Below are 22,641 nucleotides of genomic sequence, written 5' to 3'. Positions count from 1 at the left end.
GAGGTGTGCCTTCCTGTTAACTACTCTCTTTGGCTTGTATCCTATGACTTTGTCAATTCTAACATGTTATTTCTGTGTATCACATGCATGCATGATGACTGAGAAGGACAATGCATGGCATCAGACCCCCTGGAATTGGTTTTACAGATGGCTGTGAGCTGCTGTGTAGTTGTTGGGAATTAAGCACACGTCCTATGGAAATAAAGCCATAGGAGTTGTGCTTAACCATGGGAACCATCTCTCATATATCAGGGATGTCATCTATTGTATGTGCTCATGCTAATTTTTTGTGCCTTAGTAAGGGTTTCTGATATCTGGCTAGAATACAAACTGTACTCTGTTCCATGTCTAACTTCTCATTGTTTTTAAGACATTTATATATATCCTCTTTAGCAGTCAAGGATATTAGGCAGGCAAATGTTAATGGATATGTAAAAGTCTACCAGTAAAATAATTTGTGTTCTTGTTCATAATTGTTGCCTCATGTGATCAGTTTTCACTCAGTAGATTCAATCTGTCAGGACCTCTTCAACTATCACTACCCACCGAAGCTGTTAAAGATATATATATATATATATATATATATATATATATATATATATATGCCATTAAACTGAAATCATGATTTTCACCGTGTCACAGAGACTCCACAAGAGTTGGTGTGGCAATTAACCACGGAACCCATTGCTCCAGCCGTATCTTGTGTTATATTTCCAGGTATCCCATCTGACCTGATGTATGTGTTGAAGGTTAGCTTTGCTGCCATAGTAAGGTTTTCTTGTATCTGGCTGTATTACAATCTTTACTCTTCTCCATATACAACTTCTCATTGTTGTTATGTCATTTACATAATCTGGTTTAGCAGTGAAGGCTATTAGGCAGGAAAATGGCAATAGATATGTAATTACTAGCAATAAAATAATTTGGGTCTTGTTCTTAACTAGTTACTTTATTTATGCCTTTCACATTTGTTGATTGAATCTCTCGGGACTTCTTCAACAATCACTCACTATCCATTTAACTGGGAAAGATGTGTATCTACTATAGGTATTAGAGTAAATCATATTAAGAACGTATAAGTTTCAAACATTTAAATTTATTTTTTTCATTCATAGATGTTTTTCCATTTTTTAATTATTTTTATATTACATATCCATCCCAGTTCCCTCTCCCTCCCACCCTCTTTCCCTCTCTCCTGCCGTCCCATGCCCCATGACCATTCTTCCCTCCCATCCCCTCCCCAATCTACATGTAGGGTGATGCCTTCCAGGAGGGGTCATCTAAATTTGTCAAATCATTTGGCATAGAGACTAGGCCTTCTTTCCTATCTCTACGTTAAGGCAATATCCCTCCCTGAGGATTGTGCTCCCAAAGTCCTTCTGTTTACAAGGGATATATCCTGGTTCCAATGTCCGAGTTCCCTTTGACTGCCCAGGCCTTCTAACTGAGACTCATGTTCAGGGGGTCTGAGTCAGTCCAATGCTGGATTTCTAAGTATCAGTGTTGGGCCCATTAGCTCCTCCTTCTTAGGGTCAACTTTCTCTATGTGTTTCTGTAGCCTGGTCCTGTCCTCCCTCTCTGCATCTGGATTCGTGTTTGACTCAGTGTTTAGTTGTGGGTGTTTGACTCTGTTTCCATCAGCTATTATATGAACAATCCATGATGTTGGATAAGTTAGACTTCGATCTCATTATCAGGGAAAGGCATTTATGGTAGCCTTTCCACTGGTGCTCAAATTGTTAGTTGGGGTCACTGTAGGACGTCTGGACATTTCTCCAGGTTCAGTTTTCTCTTTGAAACTATAATGGCTCCTGCTTCTCTCTCTCTCTCTCCCTGTCTCTCTTGTTTCTCTTATCTATTGACCTTTGACTCAGTCTTTCTAGTCCCTTTCCCATCTGTGAGGATCCTCATATGAATTTCTTAGAATCCTCCTTGTATACTAGTTCCTTTGGCAGTGTGAATTATAGGCTGATGATCATTTGCTCTATGTCTAAAATCCATGTACGAGCGAGTACATACCATGTTCCTCTTTTGATTAATAGGTTACCTCATTCAGGATGATTTTTTCAAGTTCCATCCACTTGTCTGTGACTCAAGTTCCATCCACTTGCCACTTGCCTGAATCAATCAATACTTCTAGTCCCTTTCCCATCTGTGAGGATCCTCATATGAATCTCTTAGAATCCTCCTTGTATACTAGTTTCTCTGGCAGTGTGAATTATAGGCTGGTGATCCTTTGCTCTATGTCTAAAATCCGTATATGAGCAAGTACATACCATGTTCCCCTATTTGTGAATGGGTTACCTCATTCATGATGCTTTCTTCAAGTTCCATCCACTTGCCTGGGAACTTCAAGATTCCATGTTTTTTTCCTCAGAGTAGGATTTCATTGTGTAAATGTGCCACATCGTCTTTATCCATTCTTCAGCTGAGGGGCATCTAGGTTGCTTCCAGATTTTTGCAATTACAAATAAGGCTGCTATGAACACAGTGGAACAGATGTCTTTGTTGTATGGATGTGTATCATTTGTATATATGCCTAAGAGTTGGATTTTCGGATCCTGTGGTAGACTGATTCCTATTTTCCTGAGGAACTGCCTGTTTGAGAGTTCTCCATTCATTTCTGTATCACATTTTTAATAGGGTTATTTGGTGTTTTGTTGACTAGTTTCTTGAGTTCTTTGTATATTTTGGAGATCAGCCCTCTGTCAGATGTCTTTGTATCTTTTCTGCACCTGTCATTTTCCCTTCTGCAGGATCAGGACAAATATATCACCACGGCTCTGACCAGTACAAACCAGCTAACATGTCCCTTGGAGTTCTTTCCTTTGGCATCTCCAGATGTAGCTCCCTTGCATGCAGTATTCTTTACTACTCTTCATATTAGGTATGCAATTTAAGGTAAGCTATGTGAGTTGGAATTCTCATTGAGAAACTAGACTTTGTGTTTTATATTGTACCTCAGTGAGTATCACATCCAAAATGGTTGAATTGAATAGCGGATATAGCAGTAACCACTTGATGCTAGGCTGTGAGGAATGAGTTTTCCGATGGAATGTGTTTAGTTAAGTACTTAGTCCAAAGTAATCTCTGGTCCACTCCAGTAAGTCAGTCAGGCCCCCATAAAGACACCAAGTGACCCTGAAAAACAAGTATCACATGAGGATAAACTGAGCAGTGACAATATATGATTGAGGTTGGCCACATTTGTTTCAAGGGCCCCCTTCCCCCCAAGGAAAATAAGCTCCTTTTCAAGAAGAGGCATTTTTCTTGTTGATCAGAATGCCATCTTCATTATTCACAAAGACTTTCTTCTAAAAACCTCAAGTCATGGATAAACAACTATATCCTCAAAACATTTTCCTGTAACTTTTGCATTCAGAACTTATATATGCAGTTACCTCAGGCTTCAGGACCCCAAGTACACTATATAGACCTCACCCTCAAATTGGTAGGTGCTACTTTCTCTGTCCAAATGGGAATCATATAGATGTAACACAAAATGGTAGAACCTAGGCTCTAAAGCTAAAGATATTTCAGTCAGCTTTGCAAAGTAATTACTGTCTGGACAAGAACAGCAATTTAATCTCTTTCAGGCCCAGTTGATTCAGCTTTAATACCTATAAAGCTTCTAGTTTGGTTTCTCAAAGAAAAGTACTTAATAGAGAATAGTAAATTCCCCTTGCTTTATAGATAATCAGCTCTCTGTCCACCCCCCCCCCCCTCCGTCCCCCTCCATGCCTTCACGATGATCCCAGGGTTCAGCCAACCAAGTTCAATGCCCTTGGGTCTCAGTCATTCCACAAGTCCTCCCCCCTTTTTCCCCCCCTTCCCACAACCCAGTATAACAATGTCACCATACTGACATAACCACCTTGGACCATCTTCCACCTTATTTTCTGACTCCCTAGAATTTCCAGAAGACTTGACCTCCTGGACGTGCCATAAATGAAAGCTTCTAACTTTCCACATACTATAACTGGTTAAAACTCACATATTACTCACTAAGATGACTTTGATGTTTTTCTTGTTTCATTCTATTAACCTATGCACATGAAGGATGATCCACTACAAACAGAAAATGGATTATGTCATACCTCTGCCAGTCTACTCACAGAGCCCCAAACTACTGAAAGCAAAGGAAACATTATATTGTCAGTGAAATGAGTAAAAGGGGGGGGGGTGGCGAGTGTAAGACTGAAGATCATGTCTGAGGCAATATTCATGGAATACTCCAATGTCCTCTTTATTCACTTAATTCAGTAGAAGCGTAACCCAGGGATGGCATCTGGCAAGAGGAAACAGGAATCTCTTCAACTTCCTCATGGACAACTGATGACTGGCTTTCTACATAGACAGAGAAAAAGACATGGAAGCCCTAAGTTTTCTCTTCCAAAAGAGAAGATGTAGGCTAACGAGGCACACAAACATTCCTTCAAGACTCTTTACTTGACTTCTCTTCTTCCCACCACAACAGATGACAACTCTCATTGTCTCTTTAATATTCACTGATTTATTTCCTGAGCCTGGCACCCAGTAGGGATGCAGTAATGATTGCAGAATAAATGCACAATTAAACACTGAACATGAGCATAAAAGCAGAGATGAAATCAAACTTACTTAAAGACAAACTGTCCCCAGATGAGTTCAAAGTGGCTTTGAAAGGAGGAGAAAACAAAAGTTACAGTATAATTTGAGAAGAGCAGCAGACAGGAGCCAAGGAACATACCTGTTCAGAGTTTGGTTTTGAGCAAAAATCTGTACCCATGAAAGCTTATTCAAGAAGTACAAAGATGGATTCTGACAAGCTAAGAAATAAAAGAAGGAGAGACACACACGTTTTCTGTTTTCTTAGTTCTGTCAAATGATCTCTTCCTTATTGTCATTACTGACTCACATAAATATGATTTCATCTTGATAAAGGAGCATCCCAGAGATTACTATTTGATCCTCATGCTTTCTAAGTATTTTGTTCAATTAGTAGAGAACTATCAAGCCCCCACAATGACCAAGGAATGAATAGGGTAGAGAAGGAATTTACTCTCTGTTATGAGAGGAAAGAGAAACCAATAGGTATATCCCAAGATTAATGAGTATACTGTGGTCTAAGCTCCTGGAATGCGATTTCTCCCTCCAAACAACAAAGAGTAGAGGTAGAGAGATTTTCAACAGGAAAGACCAAGTATTACTCAAATAAGAATAGAACTAAAAATTAAATTAAAAGTAGGAGCCTTACTACCAAATTTCTCTCCCAATGTATTTGGACAGAATGTGGAAGAAATTGAAAAAGCAGAGATCAAGAAGACCTCTAGGAAAGTGATATTAAAATAGTCTACAGTCTGTGTTAATGTGATATTTCTCTCATGTATACACCCTCATGACTTGACCTTAGATAGTTTCATATACTGTGAAGTAATGACCGCTGGCTCAAATAACATTTAAGAAGAGGGTCTTGTGAAATGGCTCAGTGGGTAAGAGTATTTGGTCCAAAACAAAGATGATTAATAATCCTCAGCACCCACTTAAAAAGCCAGGCATAAATGCATATACTTCAGCATTGAGAAGCAGAGAGACAGATGCGGTGAGCTCTGGCCACATATCCTAAAAAAGGCAGTTTTCATATACAAAAAAAGATCCATTTTCAAGACAATAAAGTAGAATATTGTAGAAATCAATTGATGTCCTGTTGTGAACTCCATGTGTGTATGAACAGGTGTGTCTATCTGTACACTTGTGTTCATGTACCTCACACATTTACAAATATAATAAAAACCTAACCAGACTAGAAGAGAAAGCTACAAATCCAGCTTTACATACATGCTTAAAATATTAATGCATAGTACTACTGACAGCAAAACCAAGAAAATGGTTCAAACTTTCCAAAACCCATAGTCTTTTTACTACCTCCCAGATGTTCTCAGCAATAAAGTCATCATTTGTTACAAAAAAGAAGACAAGGAGGGAGAGGAGGAAGAGGAGGAGTTGAAGGACGAAGAGGAAGCAGCAGCAGCTTCGTATGTGCATATCTCTACATATCTATATCAACATTTGGGAACTGGAATGGAAGGGATCAAGTAGGGATGGAAAAAAAGTGACAATGGAGAGATACAAAAGGATACAGTAAAATCAAAGACCATATGAAGGGCAGTATAGAAGCACAAAACAGAAGAAACATCCTAAAATACATGAAGCCAAAGAATGGCTATATATTCTCAACAAATGAAGCCTCTATTACCATGAATGTGTTACATCTAACTGTGCTGTTGGCCCCACGGGAAGCCACACACAACCCAGACTGTTGTCAAGACTATAGGTTGTTCTTCCCATCATGACAGCTGGACCCTACTGAACATTTACACATAGAGCTACTGCCACCATAGAGCCTTCACCCCAATGAGCTAATGACTTTGGTGCATGAAAGTACTGAAAATATTCTGCAAACTACCCAATGAGAAATATAGACATCAACCCAGCTACAAACCATTTGATCAATAATGGTGTCCTGCCTTCAAACAATGTAAGTACAATGGTGGTACAAAATTTGTGGGGGTAACTAATCTAAACTATATCTGATTTGACTTAAGGTCCTTCTCACAAGGTGGAACCCATATGCGGTACTGCCTGAGTAACCAGGAATCTGAGACTAGGCAGCCCAGAGACTGAGGGTAAAAGCAAACACTACTGTTCTCCTGAAAGAACATGACAAAATGACTCCTGGGGACAATTCGTTCTACTCATTGATCAGTGCCTTTCTCAGCTATTATCAGAGAAATTTTTTCCTGAAGCATATGGGAACAAACCCAAATGTGCAGAGAGTGTGAGATCTTGTAACACTTAGCGCTGGATATGATATCAAATCCCAGGGCTCAGAGAACCCTGCAGAAAAAGAGGGGCACATAATGTCAAAGCCAGAGCAGAGGGAGGGAGAACACCAATGATACAAGGCCTCTAAATCAAGACAATGGACTCATATGTGAACCACAGAGACTATGGCAGCATGCACATAGCCCGCACAATGTCTGATTGATAGAGTCGAGCTGAAAAGTGAAATAGACACCTTCCCTATCCCATCCCATCACTAATCCAGCCACTACCAACAATTGATGAACACTTGTAACTGAAGGTTTGGTGTTCTCCAAGGGAATCCCACTAGAGAAACCACACTTAATGCCAAGCACTAGTTGACCAAGAGGAAACAAATTCAGTGGATGATACTTTTCTCATAACAGCCCTGTATCCAGGGCTGTTATTTGTTTGTTTTCTATTTTTATACTTTTTCTATTTGCTATGGTTTCCCTTTTGTATGAAATCCCTGAGTGTGTGACCAATTGAGTCTATGCACCTTTGTCACCTGAGCATTTCCTTGTGCTCTCTACCTTACGTTTGATTTTATTGTCCTATTCAAATATGACAGTTTCTGTTCTATCTTGTTGTGCTATTTTTAATTTAATTATTATCCCTCAGAAGACTGTTTTCTCTCTAAGAGAGATGATAAGGTGGTAGATCTCGATGAAAGTGTAGATGGCAAGGAATTGGTAAGAGCACAAGGAGGGGAAACCACAACCAGAATATAGTATATGTGAAAAAATAAAAAAAATCATAATAATTTATCAATACAAGGAAAAATTAAAATTTAAAAATATACATAGAAAAAGCATATCAACATTTGATCATCTGCACTCGTACAGCCATTTTGCAGATCAGTATGGCGGTTCCTCAAAAAATGGGAATTAGTTAACCACATGACCCAGAAAACCCTCTCTTAGGCATATAGCCAAATGATCCGCATCCATGCAACAAAGACATGTGCTCAACTAAATCATAGCAGCATTATTTGTAATAGCAAGAACCTGGAAGCAACCTAGATGCCCCTCAACTGAAGAATGGATAAAGAAGTTGTGGCACATCTACACAATGGAATACTACTCTGCAAAAAAAAAAAAAAAAAAAAAAATGGAATCTTGAAACTTGCAGGCTAGTGGATGGTACTGAAAGAAACCATCCTGAATGTGTTAACCCAGTCACAAAAATAAGAACATGGTATGTACTTGCTCATATATGGATTTTAGACCTAGAACAAAGGATCAGCAGCCTATAATTCACACCAACAGAGTAACTAGGATACAAGGAGTATTCTAAGAGATTCATATAAAGTCCTTCACATAAGGGGGAAGGGACGAGTCCCCCAGAGCACATGGGAAGTGGGGGGGCATTGAATGGAGAGAGATGTAGGAGAAAGAGAAGGGGAGGAGAGGAAACGTGCGACTAGGAAGATTGAGTAAAGGTAGGAATTGAAAACAGAAGAAAGAGAGAGAGAGAGACAGAGAGACCCACACAGAGAGAGATAGAGAAAAAACATAAAAGAGGGAGCCATTATTGGTTGAAGAGAAAACTGAAACTAAACAAAGGTCTAGGGATCTATAAGACTGACCCCCAACTAACAATTTGAACAACCGTGGAAAGGCAACCATAAATGCTCTTCCCAGATAGTGAGATCAACAACTAACTTATCCACCATCATGGACCCATCATCTAGTACCTGTCAGAAACAGAAGCAAACACCCATAACTAAACACTGAGTTGTACTAGAATCCAGATGCAGAGGGAGAGGACAAGAACAGGTTGCAGAAACTGCTGACCTGAACAAGGAGGATCTAATGGGCTCCCAGACTGATAGCTGGGAATCTAGCATGGGACTGACTCAGGCCCCCCTGAATATGGGTCTCAGCTAGAAGGATTGAGCAGTCTAAGCGAACTCAGTCAGTGGAACCAGGGTGTATTCCTAGTGCACAAATAGACCTTGTGGACACATCCCCCATGGATGGATACTGACTGAACCTAGAGACAGGAGAGAACTCCTAGTCCCTACTTCAAACGACTTGACAGATCTACAAGACCGCACCTGGATGGCATTGCACTACCTGTGGAATTGGGGTGGGGGAATGGGATGGGAGGTTGGTCAAGGTGCACATGAGGGGGCAGAGAGTGTAAGAGGGAGGAAAGGTAGGAGGAAGGGAGGGAGGGAAGGAGAGGGAACTGTGATCTACATTTAAAAATTATACATAATTATTTGCTAACTATGAAGTCTCCTAAACTTGGTTTTTCTATGAACATGCATTCGGTCTCTTCAGTTTCTAAAGTAAAGCAATATTTAGTTTTGCTTAACTACTTTGAAATTAGAGCTGACTTTCATTTTTGTGATTTCTTATTGACACTATCATTAAGCTCATATGACACTATCATTAAGCTCATATCCAGACTATCGCTCAATGGCATGTGCTTGCCTGCCACATAGAAGGCTCTAAAGTCAATCCCAACATCAACATTAAAAGCAAACTAACACTGGCTGAGAAAATGGCTCAATGAGTTAAACTGCTTGACTTGCAAACCTAGTCATCTGAGTTCAACCCCTGCTATTGAAAGTGGAAGGAGAGAATTGACCTCAGAATTTTTCTGATGCTCGCATGCATACTATGGTATATACATGTATACAAACACACACACACACACACACAGAGATCATGGTCAGGAGCTCTGCTATGTCGGTTGCAAATGTGATGTCAGTGTCTAGGACAATTACTCTCTCTAGGTTGGCAGGAAGAGTCTGGTCAGAACCCACTTCATCAGTCCATAAAGCCCAGAGTAGAGTTTGTTGGGTATTCAGGACACCAGACTAGACAGGACAAAATATAAAGAAAAAAGTAGAGTGTTGTGCCCACCCTCGACCATCAAGGAATACGCAACTCAGGGGAGATCTTCTTCTAGCAGTTTAATCAGGATCCTTGAACAAGCTTCTTCTTCTAACACCAGGGAAATGCCATGTGCATCCTGCAGATAGGCTGCTCTTATATGGAAGCAAGCAAGCTGAACAGGCTTAGCCAAATAAGGACTTGGTTACCACAGAGAGAGCTCACCATCGGGGAGGTGGAAGGTGGAAGCCAGTGCCATCTTTAAGGCCTGGCACTTCGCAGCTCTCTACAGTAGAGAAGGAGGGAGGGAGGAGAAGGAAATACAGGGGGAAGAATATGGGTAAAGAGAGGGGGAGGGATAGGGGAAAGAGAGGAGAGACATGGTAAAATAAGAAAAAGGGGAAAACAGCCATGTGGATTCATTGCTTAAACATTAAAAACCATGCTGAGAAAGAAACATTATCCAATTTTACAAACTTTTTAAATAAATAAATGAATTTTCTTTAAATATTTATTCATATAACTTTGCCACATTAAGTTTTTTTCTGGGAATAAAAATGTATTTGAATCAATGCAGGCATAAAATCCTAGTTGTGATGTAATTATTAAATGTAAATTCTATGATGGCTTTTGAAAAGACTTTATTATTATTAGGGAAATTATATAGGTCCAGGGAAGAAAATAAGTATATGAAAACAAAACAACCCCCCAAAAAACAAAACAACAACAAGCTAGCACCTCATTTTTTTATAAGTAGAATCATTTCTTTTATTCACTACATTTAGGTGCCATTAAACATCACTACATGTTTTGGTGACTATATAACCTGGAGAAACTGCAGAACCCAGAAAAAATGGACAACAGTGTGGAAAGCAAGGGAGGGAAATGGCAAGGCATAGCCACATAGAATTAAACCCTGGTCAGAGTAAAGCATAATACCTCACAGATCATAGGGGCAAAATTGAAAGTTGTGTCAGGTGAATGGAGGGCATTAAAGGAGAACAGTAACCATCCAACCATCAACCCCACTTTACAGCAGGTATTATGTAAATCTGTGGTTGGGATTGCTAGAGGAGGAGCTGGCAAGATAGCTCAGAATAAAGTATTTCCTGTACCATCAGGAGGATCAGAGTTTGGACAATAATAAACAACACAAAAGGAAGGAAATAGACCCTATGCAAACACTCATCCCACAACATCCAACAGAAGCAGAGTACCTGGCAGAGACACTTGCCACAGTGGATAAATGACAAAGGGTCTACATAATAATGAACACATTACCCTCATTGTAATGGACAGAACAGTATTCCTATAGTGACTGTTAGTAATTCTAAGCACATGTGGCAGGAGCTTTAATTAGCAATAATCCAATTGAATCCAAGATTTCTATATATGGCACATATATAAGGGAGCAGAAATAATCGCAACTTACAAGTTCCTTCTCAAGTGGTTGATGGAGGTCACTATGAGTTAGAAACTCACCTTGCTGAAGCTATGACACTCTGGGTATTCATGGGAACTAAATGGCATTTCCTCAAAGCTCTCTAGCTGACTTGAGCATACTGAATATTCGGTAGCCTTGTAAAAATAACCTAGAAAACCTGAGTTAGTGTAGTGATATGAGTTTGAGGACACTCCTGATTTATCTTCAAAAGTCAAAAATCCCAAGCCAGGAAATGAAGGACAGTGGTGTGTCAGTCATAATGTCAAATTTTTGGACTTTGACAGGTAATACACAGGCAGTTGAGGAGGCTGGTTTGGGCAGGAAAGGCTGTCCACTTCTCATTTGGAAATGCTGATTTTCAGTAGTCTCTAGGCTACTGCAGTAATGATAGCAGGGACAAATGTATTATCCTTCACTGAGCGTCAGAGATTGGGGGAGAGTTTGCTACCATATTAAACTCCTTAGAAGCATTCCATCAGTTGTAGTTAGCCATAGTACCCAAAGCCTGAACTAATACCTTCCATGTTCCTTTTCCCTGCAGAACTTCTACATTTCTGGGTTCCTGTAAGGTCAGAGGAGAACTCTCTATCCATATAAACAGCTTAATGAACCAGCAAGCCAAGAATGTGTGCACTATTGTGCATGTGAGTGTTTGACTGTGGAGAGTACAGTACAATGTCAGGTATCATCTTTAAGAATGTCTTCCATGCCTTTTGAGTCAATGTCTCTTTGGCTTGAAGCTCATCAATTGGGCTAGGCTAACTGACCAGTGAACCCCAAACCTCTGCCTTTATTACAAGAATACACAAGTATGCCTACACAACCATCTCTAGCATGGTTCCAGAGATCAAATCACATCCTCCTGCTTAAAAGCCAAATAATTCATAGGTAGAACAGTTCTCCCCAGCAAGGAAGACACTGATTTCTAAATATATTAATTATTTAAGTGTGTGTATATTTGTATACATTATAGTGTACATGTGGTAGTGGGAGGGTAACTTATGCAAATTTCTCATCTCATATTACCATGTAAATCTCAGGGATCAAACTAAGGTTTTTAGGACTAAGCAGCAAAGACTTTAAATGCTACAGCTATTTGATCGTCCCAGGAAACCATTTTTCTTCCTTCACCTCTGCTTTCTTCCTTTTCTGCTTTGTAAGTTAATTACATTTAGGCATCACTAGCTTTTAAATGTTTAAATAACCCTGGGCCTTAATTTTCTCACCTGTAAAATAAAATTACTCCATTATAACAACAAAGTAACTGTATTTATAGTCTGTAAGCTTTCTCTCACTACTAAGGAAATATTTACTCGTGAAAAATAGTTTCCTTACCAATTTGAACCTATTTCTCTAAATGAAAAATCACACTGACACTGCAAGTGTGGATAAAAATATGTGGTCAGTTTTACAATGGATTATTACTCGACTATTAAAAAAAAAAAAAGGGGGGACACCAGGAAATTTTCTTGCAATGGGATGAAACTAAAAAAAAAAAAAAAAAAAAAAAAAAAAGAAAAAAAAATCCTAAATAAGGCAGCCCAGACCCAGAAGACTAACATGTTATGTACCCACTCATATTGGATATTATTTTTTAAATAAAGGATAACCATGTACAATCCACAGACCAAGTGCAGTTAGATAAAGGGCAGGGATGGCACAAGGATATCCCTGGGAAGGTGAACTAGAATAGATTTTGTGGGTGGATTGGGAGCAGGTTGAGAGAGAGACTGATGGAAACAGTACAAGGGGCAGAACTGGAATAGGTGAGTGTTTGGGGATTAGGAGACAATGTTGAAACTTTCATGAGCATGAGCCTTGTGCACACTCCTTGTAATGGATTATATGGAGCTTGTACTGGCTATGTTCTGTAGTCAGACTAGGCTCCCAGTAGCAGGTCTGAGACACCAACCTAGTCAAAACAAAACAAAACACTAACAACAACAAGAACAACAAAAAAGAAAAACCCTGAATACCCATAACCTGTCTTGCCTGTAACATGCACTGGGGTAGTGGTGGGTGGTCCAGAGCTTGTAGGAGTATGGATGACTGTTCTCACTTCAGACCCGAGCCACTAGAGGGAGCGCTTCCCCAATCCTGCCTGAATGGCCAGATCCAGATGCTGGAAGGTGAAGAAGGAAATATGGACTAAAGGAGGTGGTTGGTGGGAGGGTGGGAGGGAGGGAGGGCAGGAGGAATAAGAGTGAAATTACTCCTAGTGATATTCTGCTATACACATAGATTGAGGCCTAGCCTAATCACCATCAGACAGGCTTCCTCCACCTGATGGGAGCAGAAATGACACCTACAGTAAATATGAGGCAGAGCTCAGGACCCCCGTCCCCTCAAGGAGAAGAGTGGAGAAAGGATTGTAGGAGCCAGAGGGATAAAGGACACCAAGAAAACACAGCATACAGAATGAACTATTAGGAACCACGGGGACTCAGAACAGAGACTAAAGTAACCACAGAGCCTACAAGGGTCTGTGCTAGGCCCTAGCAATATATGCTGTATTTGTTTACCCTGGGGATTTTGTTGAACTGCTAAAATTTGGAGTAAGGTGTCTATTACTCTTTTACCTGCTCGTGAAACCGACTTGTTGCTACAGGGTTACCTTGTTATTTCTTGATGTGAGTGTTTATGGTTAGTATAATTGCATCTTGTTATGATGTGTTCAGTTGATATTACTGGGAGATCTGCTCTTTACTGAGGGAAACAGAGGCAGTAGATCTATGGGAGAGATAAGCAAAAGGGGACTGGGGGAAGGGGAGAGGTAGAGTCTGTGGTTGGGATATAATGTATGACAGAAGAATAAAGAAAAAGAAAAATGTTTTGACACATAGAAAAGTCATTTAAGTTCTGGGTGGTTGTTCTGGCAGTGTTCTGGTTCTGTGTAAAACCACCTGAGCAGGAACTGTATCATGCAGTCATAGGGTGGGGGCACCTGAAGAGGCTTGTGAGAACCAGCTAGGGAGTCCTCTGAGATGAATTCCAAAACCTGTGTTCCTCACAACCACTCTGGAAAATTTACCTTCTTTGACTCAATCTCCTGACTCACAAAACAGGGGGAACTAAGTGATAGACATGACACACAATTGAGAGAAGCATTCAATGAGGAAGGAGAACAAAAGTGGCCAGCAGAATGTGTGCCACAAGATATGGGACAAAGATGAGCTTTTAAATATCAATCAATACATTCTGAAGAGCAGCTGGCCTTCAGTCTAGCCATGGTTAACTAGGTGGTCTCTTTGGCAGAGTGGCTAGAATTTTGGGTATATCAGTTAGATGACGACACACTTATAGTACACCCTCTCCAGTGTGTGAACATCCTGGTGCTTCATGGTAGCATGAGTAGGTATGCTCCTTCTACCTACAGTGAGAGCAACAGAAGTGGCAAGACCCATATTTATTTCTCCTTGCTATTAAAAAGGAACATTAGGAGGTTTGGGAAATGGCTTAGTCTAAGAGCTATACATATAATACATATGAGAACCCGAGTTTAATTTTTAAGAATTTGATAAAAATCTGATGAGACACTATACATCATGAGGCACAGACTGAACATTTCCTGAGGCTCAATATCTCCTTGTTCTAACTGAAATCAGTCACATCCAAGATCAATGTGAAATGTTCTTAAAAATAACATATAAAGTGGCTGAGGAAGATCTTTAAAGTGAATTTTAGCCCTCCACTGACACATGTACATACTCCTGTACACACACGTAAATATACCGCTTATGAGTTCCTGGGGCTAAGGAGAAGCCAGAGGCCAATATCAGTGATCTGAGGTATCGACACCATCATTACATAGTGTCACTGTATGAGACACACCCTCCACATACAGGAATAGCTATTTATCATTTCACCTGGTGTTTGTATAACAGAATTAGGGAATACATCTGCCAGATGGACTCTTTGTAAAATTATGTACTAGTGGAATCTCTAGTCACCAGAGTCTGGGATTGGGCTTAAAAATCTGCATGCTAATAGAAAGACTCTGTTCCTCAAAACTGGGTGATTCCAGAGGCTGTACAAGTATCAAAATGGCAGCTGCCCTTTCCAGAGTCCACGAGAGATGTGGAAGTCATTATGTTTACATGTAGCAGAGCAGGCCTCAGAAGAGCACGGTGCCATTTCTTCACTCTTTCTCTACAGCCACACGGGTGTTGTGTGGAAAGGGTATGGACAGTACATACTAGACGGTTTAATGGTAGCCATTTGGTAATAACCTCCCACATCTGTAATTACAGAATACAATGAACTCTGCTGGTATAAATGATAAGTGGGTGCACAGCATCCATCTGATAGAATGACAATTAAAAGGAGGGGGGAGAATATGGACACAATCAGATGGAAATGTCCAGAGGAGATTAACTTTCAATTTGGTCTGCAAAACAAGTAGGAAGCGGAATTTCTCAAATACCTAAAGGGAAAAAGATAGAAGAGGTGTCCATATATATAAACAGACTGCCAAGCATGTGCACACACTATGCACACCTGACTGTATGTGTTTTTGTGAAATAAATATAGCCTGAAATCTTTCTAATATTTATGATTACTCTATGCACTCATGTGTACCACCATGTGCATATGAATGCTAAAGGTGAACTTGTGAAGTCAGTTTTCATTCCCTGTTTAGATGTGCCTATTCTTGTGAAGTCAGCTATAGGTTCAAAGGTAGGTTCAAAGGTTGGAATTGAAGGAGGTTCATATCGAAAGAGCAGAAGGTTGCAAAGTATGTATAGCCTACTAAAGAGAATGGGGAAATCCCTTAGAGTGGAAAAATAAAAGAGTTTTTAATACGAGATTGATCCAATCTCAGATGTGTTTTAGGAATGCATGATATATGGAGGTTGGAGTAGGAGAAGGCAACTTCAAAGCAGTAGAAGGATCATAAGGGTTTATTATCCGGGGGTAATATACCAAAAATTCAAGTTCTGGTGCTCATTCTAGATTCATTAGGTCTGGAGGAGGGTTCAAGAGTCTGGAGTTTTCTGTCAGCATTTGCAGGTCATATTAAACTCCGCAGATTATAACTGAAGTAACATTAAAAACAAACGACATCCCAACATCAACACTTCTCCATGTCTCCTTGGCTAGTTTTCTCATGTAGCTCCCAATTAGCTCATTTCCAAGAAACATTCATAGACATCTCTGAGCAACAGTGACCACTGACAGCTGACAGTTTCCTGAGAGTACAAGGATAGAAGATCTTTCTCGATATAAGTAAAGACCTGACTATTTTGAGAGAGCCAAACATGGGAGTTGCTTCCACATCTCTTGTGATATTGGAAACTTAGAAATTCTGTTCCCATATACATAGCCAAAGTTGTAGTGATGTACTTAACCAACATTAGCTGCAGTGCTGAATTCTAGGACTCCCATCTCCCAACATCAGCATCTCTGAAAGAAAGTTTGCAGAAACTGAAAGCTGGTCTGTATAGGTAGTAACGCATCAAGGGAAACTTGTTTAGTGTGTGATCATAACCTAACTAACATACTTGCCTTATTCCACTGAAAAAGCCACAGAAACCTACTTACAAATCACCTCTGTGAATACAAGTTACTGTGGAAGGACAGAAGCTCAGTGAGGCAGAGGAACATGATCCCAGCCAGATCTACCTACAGGAAAAGAACCCCATCCCATCTTTGCAGTACCTTCCTTTCATCATATCACATCTCAGAAGCAGATTCTGTTTAGATGCATGGAACTTAAGGAGACTGTCCACTGGAGCATTCCCTGACTACTTGCACACTCTTCAGAATGTCACACTCTGAAATGAAACTCGTCTCAGCATCAAGCATTCTTCTTTGTGAACTGGGCTGTTGTAGCAATTTAGTTTCCTGAAATATTACTGCCTTAACAACTATTAGATTTTTCAGTGCACTGAGGGAAAAATTACATTAGATCCCACATCGTGTGAAATTAATAATGTTTGAAATTTCAGTAATTGATATAGTTTCAATATATACTTATATATGTATACTTAAAACTGAGCTGTAAACAGAGAGAACAGTCTGGGAAGAGTTTAAAAGTTAAACAATACAGCAACACAAACAATGCTGTCTAAAAGGACATGTACTCAGCTCAGTTAGTAGAGTACTTACCTAACATGCAGGAATCTCTAGGAATAATGCACACCCACCACCACGCCTACGAGATATAAATAGTGGCTCATTCCTGCAATACCAGAATTGGCGAAGTAGAGGCAGGAAGGCCCAAAGTTCCAGGAAGTCTTGAGTTATACAATAAGTTTGTGGCCAGTCTAGGCTACAAGAGCCCGTGTCACACAAATACCCAAAGAAAGAAATCCACTGCTTACTGTGTACCTTACCTACCAATGAGTAATGGACTGTTGAACTAGATTCAGCATGCTTTCAACCAACACTCAGTTGGGTCTTTGGGATTCTGCTCTAAGGGAGGAATGACAGTTTCTTGACACCTAAGAGTATTTCAGGAGATGATGGCTCACCTGGAGTGGTATGGTACTTCTAAGATATAGTTCTAGTTCTAATTCAGGCACATAGTCTTTGGTCAGTCTACATCAGAGTTTTCTTTAATCACAAGAGTGGAGAGGCCTGACATGGCATGTGATCTATGGACAAGAGTGTAGCCAACAGAGAAAGTGCTCTAGTTAAATTGCCTTCAGCAATGTGAACTTTATCTTGTACCCATGTTTAATTTTCTAAATTACAGTGCCAACAGAACAAACAGATTGTGTATCCGTATGCCTGTGATTATGTCTACTTCTGATATATAACTCACTCTTAAAATTATACTTACCTGTTACTATGAATAAAGATAATTACCTTTACCTGAAGGGAGAGAAGTGGGGGTAGGGGTGGGTATTTTCTCAGTTTCTTGGAGAGCATCAGAAGGGCAGAGACTGCATCTTCTGAAGCAGGACCGTTTCAGGGGTTCTTTACTATTAGCTGTATAAGTTGTTCACTAAAAAACTGTTTATCATTTATCTTTGGTCTAATGAACTCATTAATAACCCACATTCACATGGAGGTAGAAAAAATAAGTTATTCCAATGGTTTGAAATTAAAATCCTATTGAAGAATGTAGTTATTGAATTAGTAGGAAAACTAACTCCTTATGACTGGACAGATCATTTCAAAAAAAAGCTGAGAACTGATCTCTGTTAGATTACAGCACACTGACTTAGCCCTGACAGGGAGGTGGGGGGAAGTAAACACAGCAAAGTCACAGCACAGAACTACACAGATGTGTTTGTCATTATGGATTTAATCACAAGAAAGCAACTTCTCTGTCCTGGGGTCATCTGCTGAATATTATTCTCATCCAACTTCTCCTTTTTAGTTGTCCCTCAACTCACTTGGAAGGACCACAAATTAAAGGGCAGCCATGTATGTGAACACCAGACACATGAGTGGTTAAGGGAAAAAACCCTAGTTGCCACTTGGTTAATTTCTGGTTGTTTTAAATTTGTTTTCTTTCACAACACATGGAAAGCAAATCTCTCTCATGTGGCAGTCTGAATTTCTTCATCTCACTGACAAAATGACCCTCCTCAGTGGTCACTCACGAAAAGAGTATAACTTCATTCTATTCATGCAAGACATGCAACTAACATTAACCAAAAAACTTCAAATATTTTGATCCCGACATTGAGGCTTTTTTTCCAAACTAGTTAGAATATGGTTATATTGACATCCACCCTCCATTACAGGCCCTTACTATTTATATTATGGTTGGTAAGAAATCCAGATATTGAGTATAGCTAAGTGTCTATGTAGGGAATTTACCATCCCAGAGAGTGCAAAAAGGAAAAGAATATCATCCCTAGATAGTAAAGTAATAAAACATAGCTGTGAGTGTAGCTCATGTTAAAACACACATGGCTCTTGATCCTTTCTGTAGCGCGCACACACACACACACACACACACACACACACACGGCCAAACAGACAAGTAAAATAGGAAAAATAATTCTATTGTTCCTTCATTTCACTTAAATTTGTTCATTTGACTGATCAAATAAAAATAATAAATCAAATTCTTATGATCTGATTCATTAGGCCTTGAGATAGCCTTGTGGGTAAAGATGCTTGCTGTCAAAGCTAAAGGCCTAAGTTAAGTCTTCTAGACTTACACAATTCAAAATTAGTAGGGAACAATTCAAATCCTAATTTGGCCTCTGACCATATGTTTACAATGGCAAGGGTTCACCTGCCCACACAGACACTGACAAATAAATAATTAAAATTGTAGAAAGAGTTCACTTAATTCTTCAAGACAATATCTAAACATTTGCTGTGCTCGCAAGTTTTGTATATCAGTGAAAGAATTCCAAAGGTGGAGTGTTCCTGGGACTCAGGAGACCATCTAAAAAGAATAGGATCTTCTTGTGTTTATGTGAACATTGACGTCACATTTGAGAAGTGTTTGTTAAATAAGAGACACTATTGTGAAGCAATTTGTAAATATTATGCCCCCTCTACACAATAATCCTGAAGCACACACCAAGGAAATAACAGAATTATGAAGAGTTTTGAAGAATTATTGGAGCTGGATTTGAAAAGTCATATGTGCTTCAATGTGTAGCTCTTGATGTTTGTGGAAACTGATTCAAATAAGATGTTCAAGTGAACACTGAGAAGTGAAAACAATAAAGAAGTTAGTAGTGCAATTCTTGGGATGGAGTAACAGATTGGAGATGGTAATTCAAAGCAGAAAATATGGAGGTCAACAGAGCTTGTATTTTAACGTAAATGAATACTCCCTGGGGTAATACCAAAAAGTACTAATAAAGAATAACTTTTTGTGGTATATATCATCATGGCTCCATCTCCAAACTAAAGGATTATAACAGCTATTGAAAATCTATTAAGAACCAATCAGGAGTGTCGCAGGCTTTTAATCCCAGCCTTTGAGGCTGGGGTATGCGGCTCTCTATGAGTCCAAGACCTGCCTGGTGTATAAGAGCCGGTTCCCAGGCAGCCTCTGAAAAACCTGTTCCAAGAAACAAAAAAAAAAAAAAAAAAAAAAAAAAAAAAATTCTACTAAGAAAACTATGAAAATGAGTCATCAAGAATGAAACCAGATCCAAATTATAAAGGATCTCAGTCTGTTCTTCACTACCTTGCCAATATGCCATGTTGACATTTTCTGCTTAGTGTATTTGAACAGTGTCACTACTGGCCTACAGCACACATGCACTGGAGTTTAAGGCTTCTTCTGCATGTAAGAAAGCTTAGTTGGGGCCAAAACCCAACTCCAGTCAGCTCTGTCCTAAAACCACATGGCCCAAAGTGATAAACTAAATTTGGGCAAGTACAGTGGTACCTAGTTTTGCAACTTGGTGTGGTTCAGTGAGCACAGCAAACACAGGTAGCTCCCAGAACTTCCTTGAGGGCAATTAATACTTATCAGTTGATCTTCTGTTCAATCACCCTGAAGGTAACAACTGGGGAAATGAACTGACACATCAGCTCTAACTTCCAATTTAGGGAAAAACAAACCAAATTTCTGATGCTTAAAAACTTTAGATGGTCTGTTTTATTTGTTTGTTTGTTTTTGTTTTCTTTTCCAACATACTTTGCCAAGTTCCTACATAGTTTTCTTGGAGGAAATTCAAAGCAGTCATTACTTGGAAGCACATGGAGCAATGAAATGAGATCTGACACTGAAAAATAAAAAGACATTTCAGAGCAGTGACTCTCAGGTCCTACATTTGAGATACACAAAAGCATCAGCTTATTTCATGAGGCCTACAAATAGGATGCTAAATAGGGCAGTGCTGAGCAGAATGTCTCCATCTCCAGGAATTAGTACACACACACACACACACACACACACACACACACCCACCCCACCCACCCACCCACCCACCCACCTACCTACCTGCTATTAATTCCGAGTCAAGAAAGGATATTTCTTAGGAGTCAAGTGGTATAACTGGGCTGATCACAGTGAGTTCGAAGTGTGAATGCGTCATCGTCTCTTACGTCAGAGGCCGTTTTCTGACACTGATTATGACGGAGGACGACATCTCTGCGTAGGAGCGTTTCCCCCTAGCTACTACAGTGTGGCTTTTGGACTGGAGAGGATAGGACAGAGCGTGATAGTAGCTGTAACTTGGGGGCTGAGCTTTCACTCCGGGGCTGTGCCCCAGGCCTCGGAGTGTAGGCCTGCAGCCCCAAACTGGGTGCTTTAGGTTTTCTTGCTCCAGCTCTCCAGGACTCTGGTGCTGGAGGTCAGAGTGCCAGCGTTGACGCGTCAACTGAGATAAGGAGGTGGAGAGGGCAGTGGTGCCAGCCGGCCCCAGAAGCCTTCCCTTTCCCAGTGTCCCACTGACTGTGCTCTGCTCTGCTGCTGTCCATCTGTCCAGCCGCAAGGCCCCCCATGGTGGGCACAGGGATGGCGGTGCCTCGTACTGCCACCGTGGTGTGCCCATGGAGGATTTTTGAGCTGCTGCCAGTTCTAATTATCTTCATGTTCTGTGAATTTAAAGTAAGTAGTGCCATGCTCATGGTTCATTTGCCCATGAATAAAAATGCTCTATGGAGGTTCTAAATGAAATAAGGATTTTGGTCATTTTCATCATGTTTGGGGAGAAAATACACAAAATTAATCCACAGTTGAAGTCTATTGCCTATAGAAGTACACATGCAAAATAAGGGAAGGGAGTGATTGTTTTTCCTTGGGTTGCTGGCAAAGTCTTTAGACTGAGCAAATAAGTTTCAGTAGATGAGGTGTGAAAACAGCATACACAGGAGCTCACAGCATAAGTGAGCCAAGGGCCTGATGTGACATGATGCTCACTGTAGACCAGTGGGTCTCAAGGATTGCTGTGGGGTGTGAGATCCAGCACAGGCTCATCAGTGATGAGACCCATAGAAAAATGTATAGATATTCCTGATAGTATGAGAATCAAATGTCAGGGGAAAAAAACACAGGAAGGAGAATTGATAGGGATAAGGATAGAGAAGTTGGTCCTAAATGGGGCAAGAAGAAATAAGAGCTAAAATGAGTGTGACTTTCTTGATTAGCTGCAGAGAGGGGTGGGATGTGTGAAGAATCTGGAATAGTCCCAAGTTCCTGGCTCTGTCAGCTAAGTTACTGAGATGGGCCTTATGGGAAGAGAAGCATATTGTAGATGAGAGATGATTTCAGATCACACACATCTCCCTCAGAATCCACAATCAGGGCCTAGGGAGATGACTCAGTGCCGAAAGGAAAGTGCTTGCCATGATCTGGAGTAGGAGCCCTTAAGGCAATGTAAATGCTGGGTGGAGGTATGAATAGAGGAATCCCAGGTTCACTGGTCATCAGTTTATCAGAGAATGTGTGAGCTCTAGATTCAGTGAGAGACTCTGCCTTAGAAAAATTGAGGTAGAGAAGGAAGACATTACAACAGCAGCCTCTGGCTTTTCACATAAAATACACAGGCACCTAGCAGTTACCAACACTTATTTTTGATAAGGTTGGGGGTGAGGAACACGGAGGGATTTTGCAGACTTGGCTGGATTTTCTGTGGT

General features: G+C 40.2%; 1 protein-coding gene across 1 annotated transcript in view; it reads left to right on the top strand.

The window, feature by feature from the left end:
- The first annotated feature begins 21,540 nt into the window (after positions 1 to 21,540).
- Positions 21,541 to 22,641, top strand: part of LOC127214432 (melanoma inhibitory activity protein 2-like) — a 30,581-nt gene continuing 29,480 nt past the window's right edge. Inside the window, exon 1 of the mRNA XM_051174845.1 lies at positions 21,541 to 21,613. Within this exon, the coding sequence (XP_051030802.1) occupies positions 21,596 to 21,613 (18 nt within the window). The 5' untranslated portion in view covers positions 21,541 to 21,595. The remainder of the gene's footprint in view (positions 21,614 to 22,641) is intronic.

This window comes from Phodopus roborovskii, unplaced genomic scaffold (genome assembly GCF_943737965.1).
Source record: "Phodopus roborovskii unplaced genomic scaffold, PHOROB, whole genome shotgun sequence".
In the NCBI taxonomy this organism is placed as follows: Eukaryota; Metazoa; Chordata; class Mammalia; order Rodentia; family Cricetidae; genus Phodopus; species Phodopus roborovskii.
Note: the sequence above shows the minus strand (reverse complement) of the source record. Positions and strands in the feature narration are given on the sequence as shown.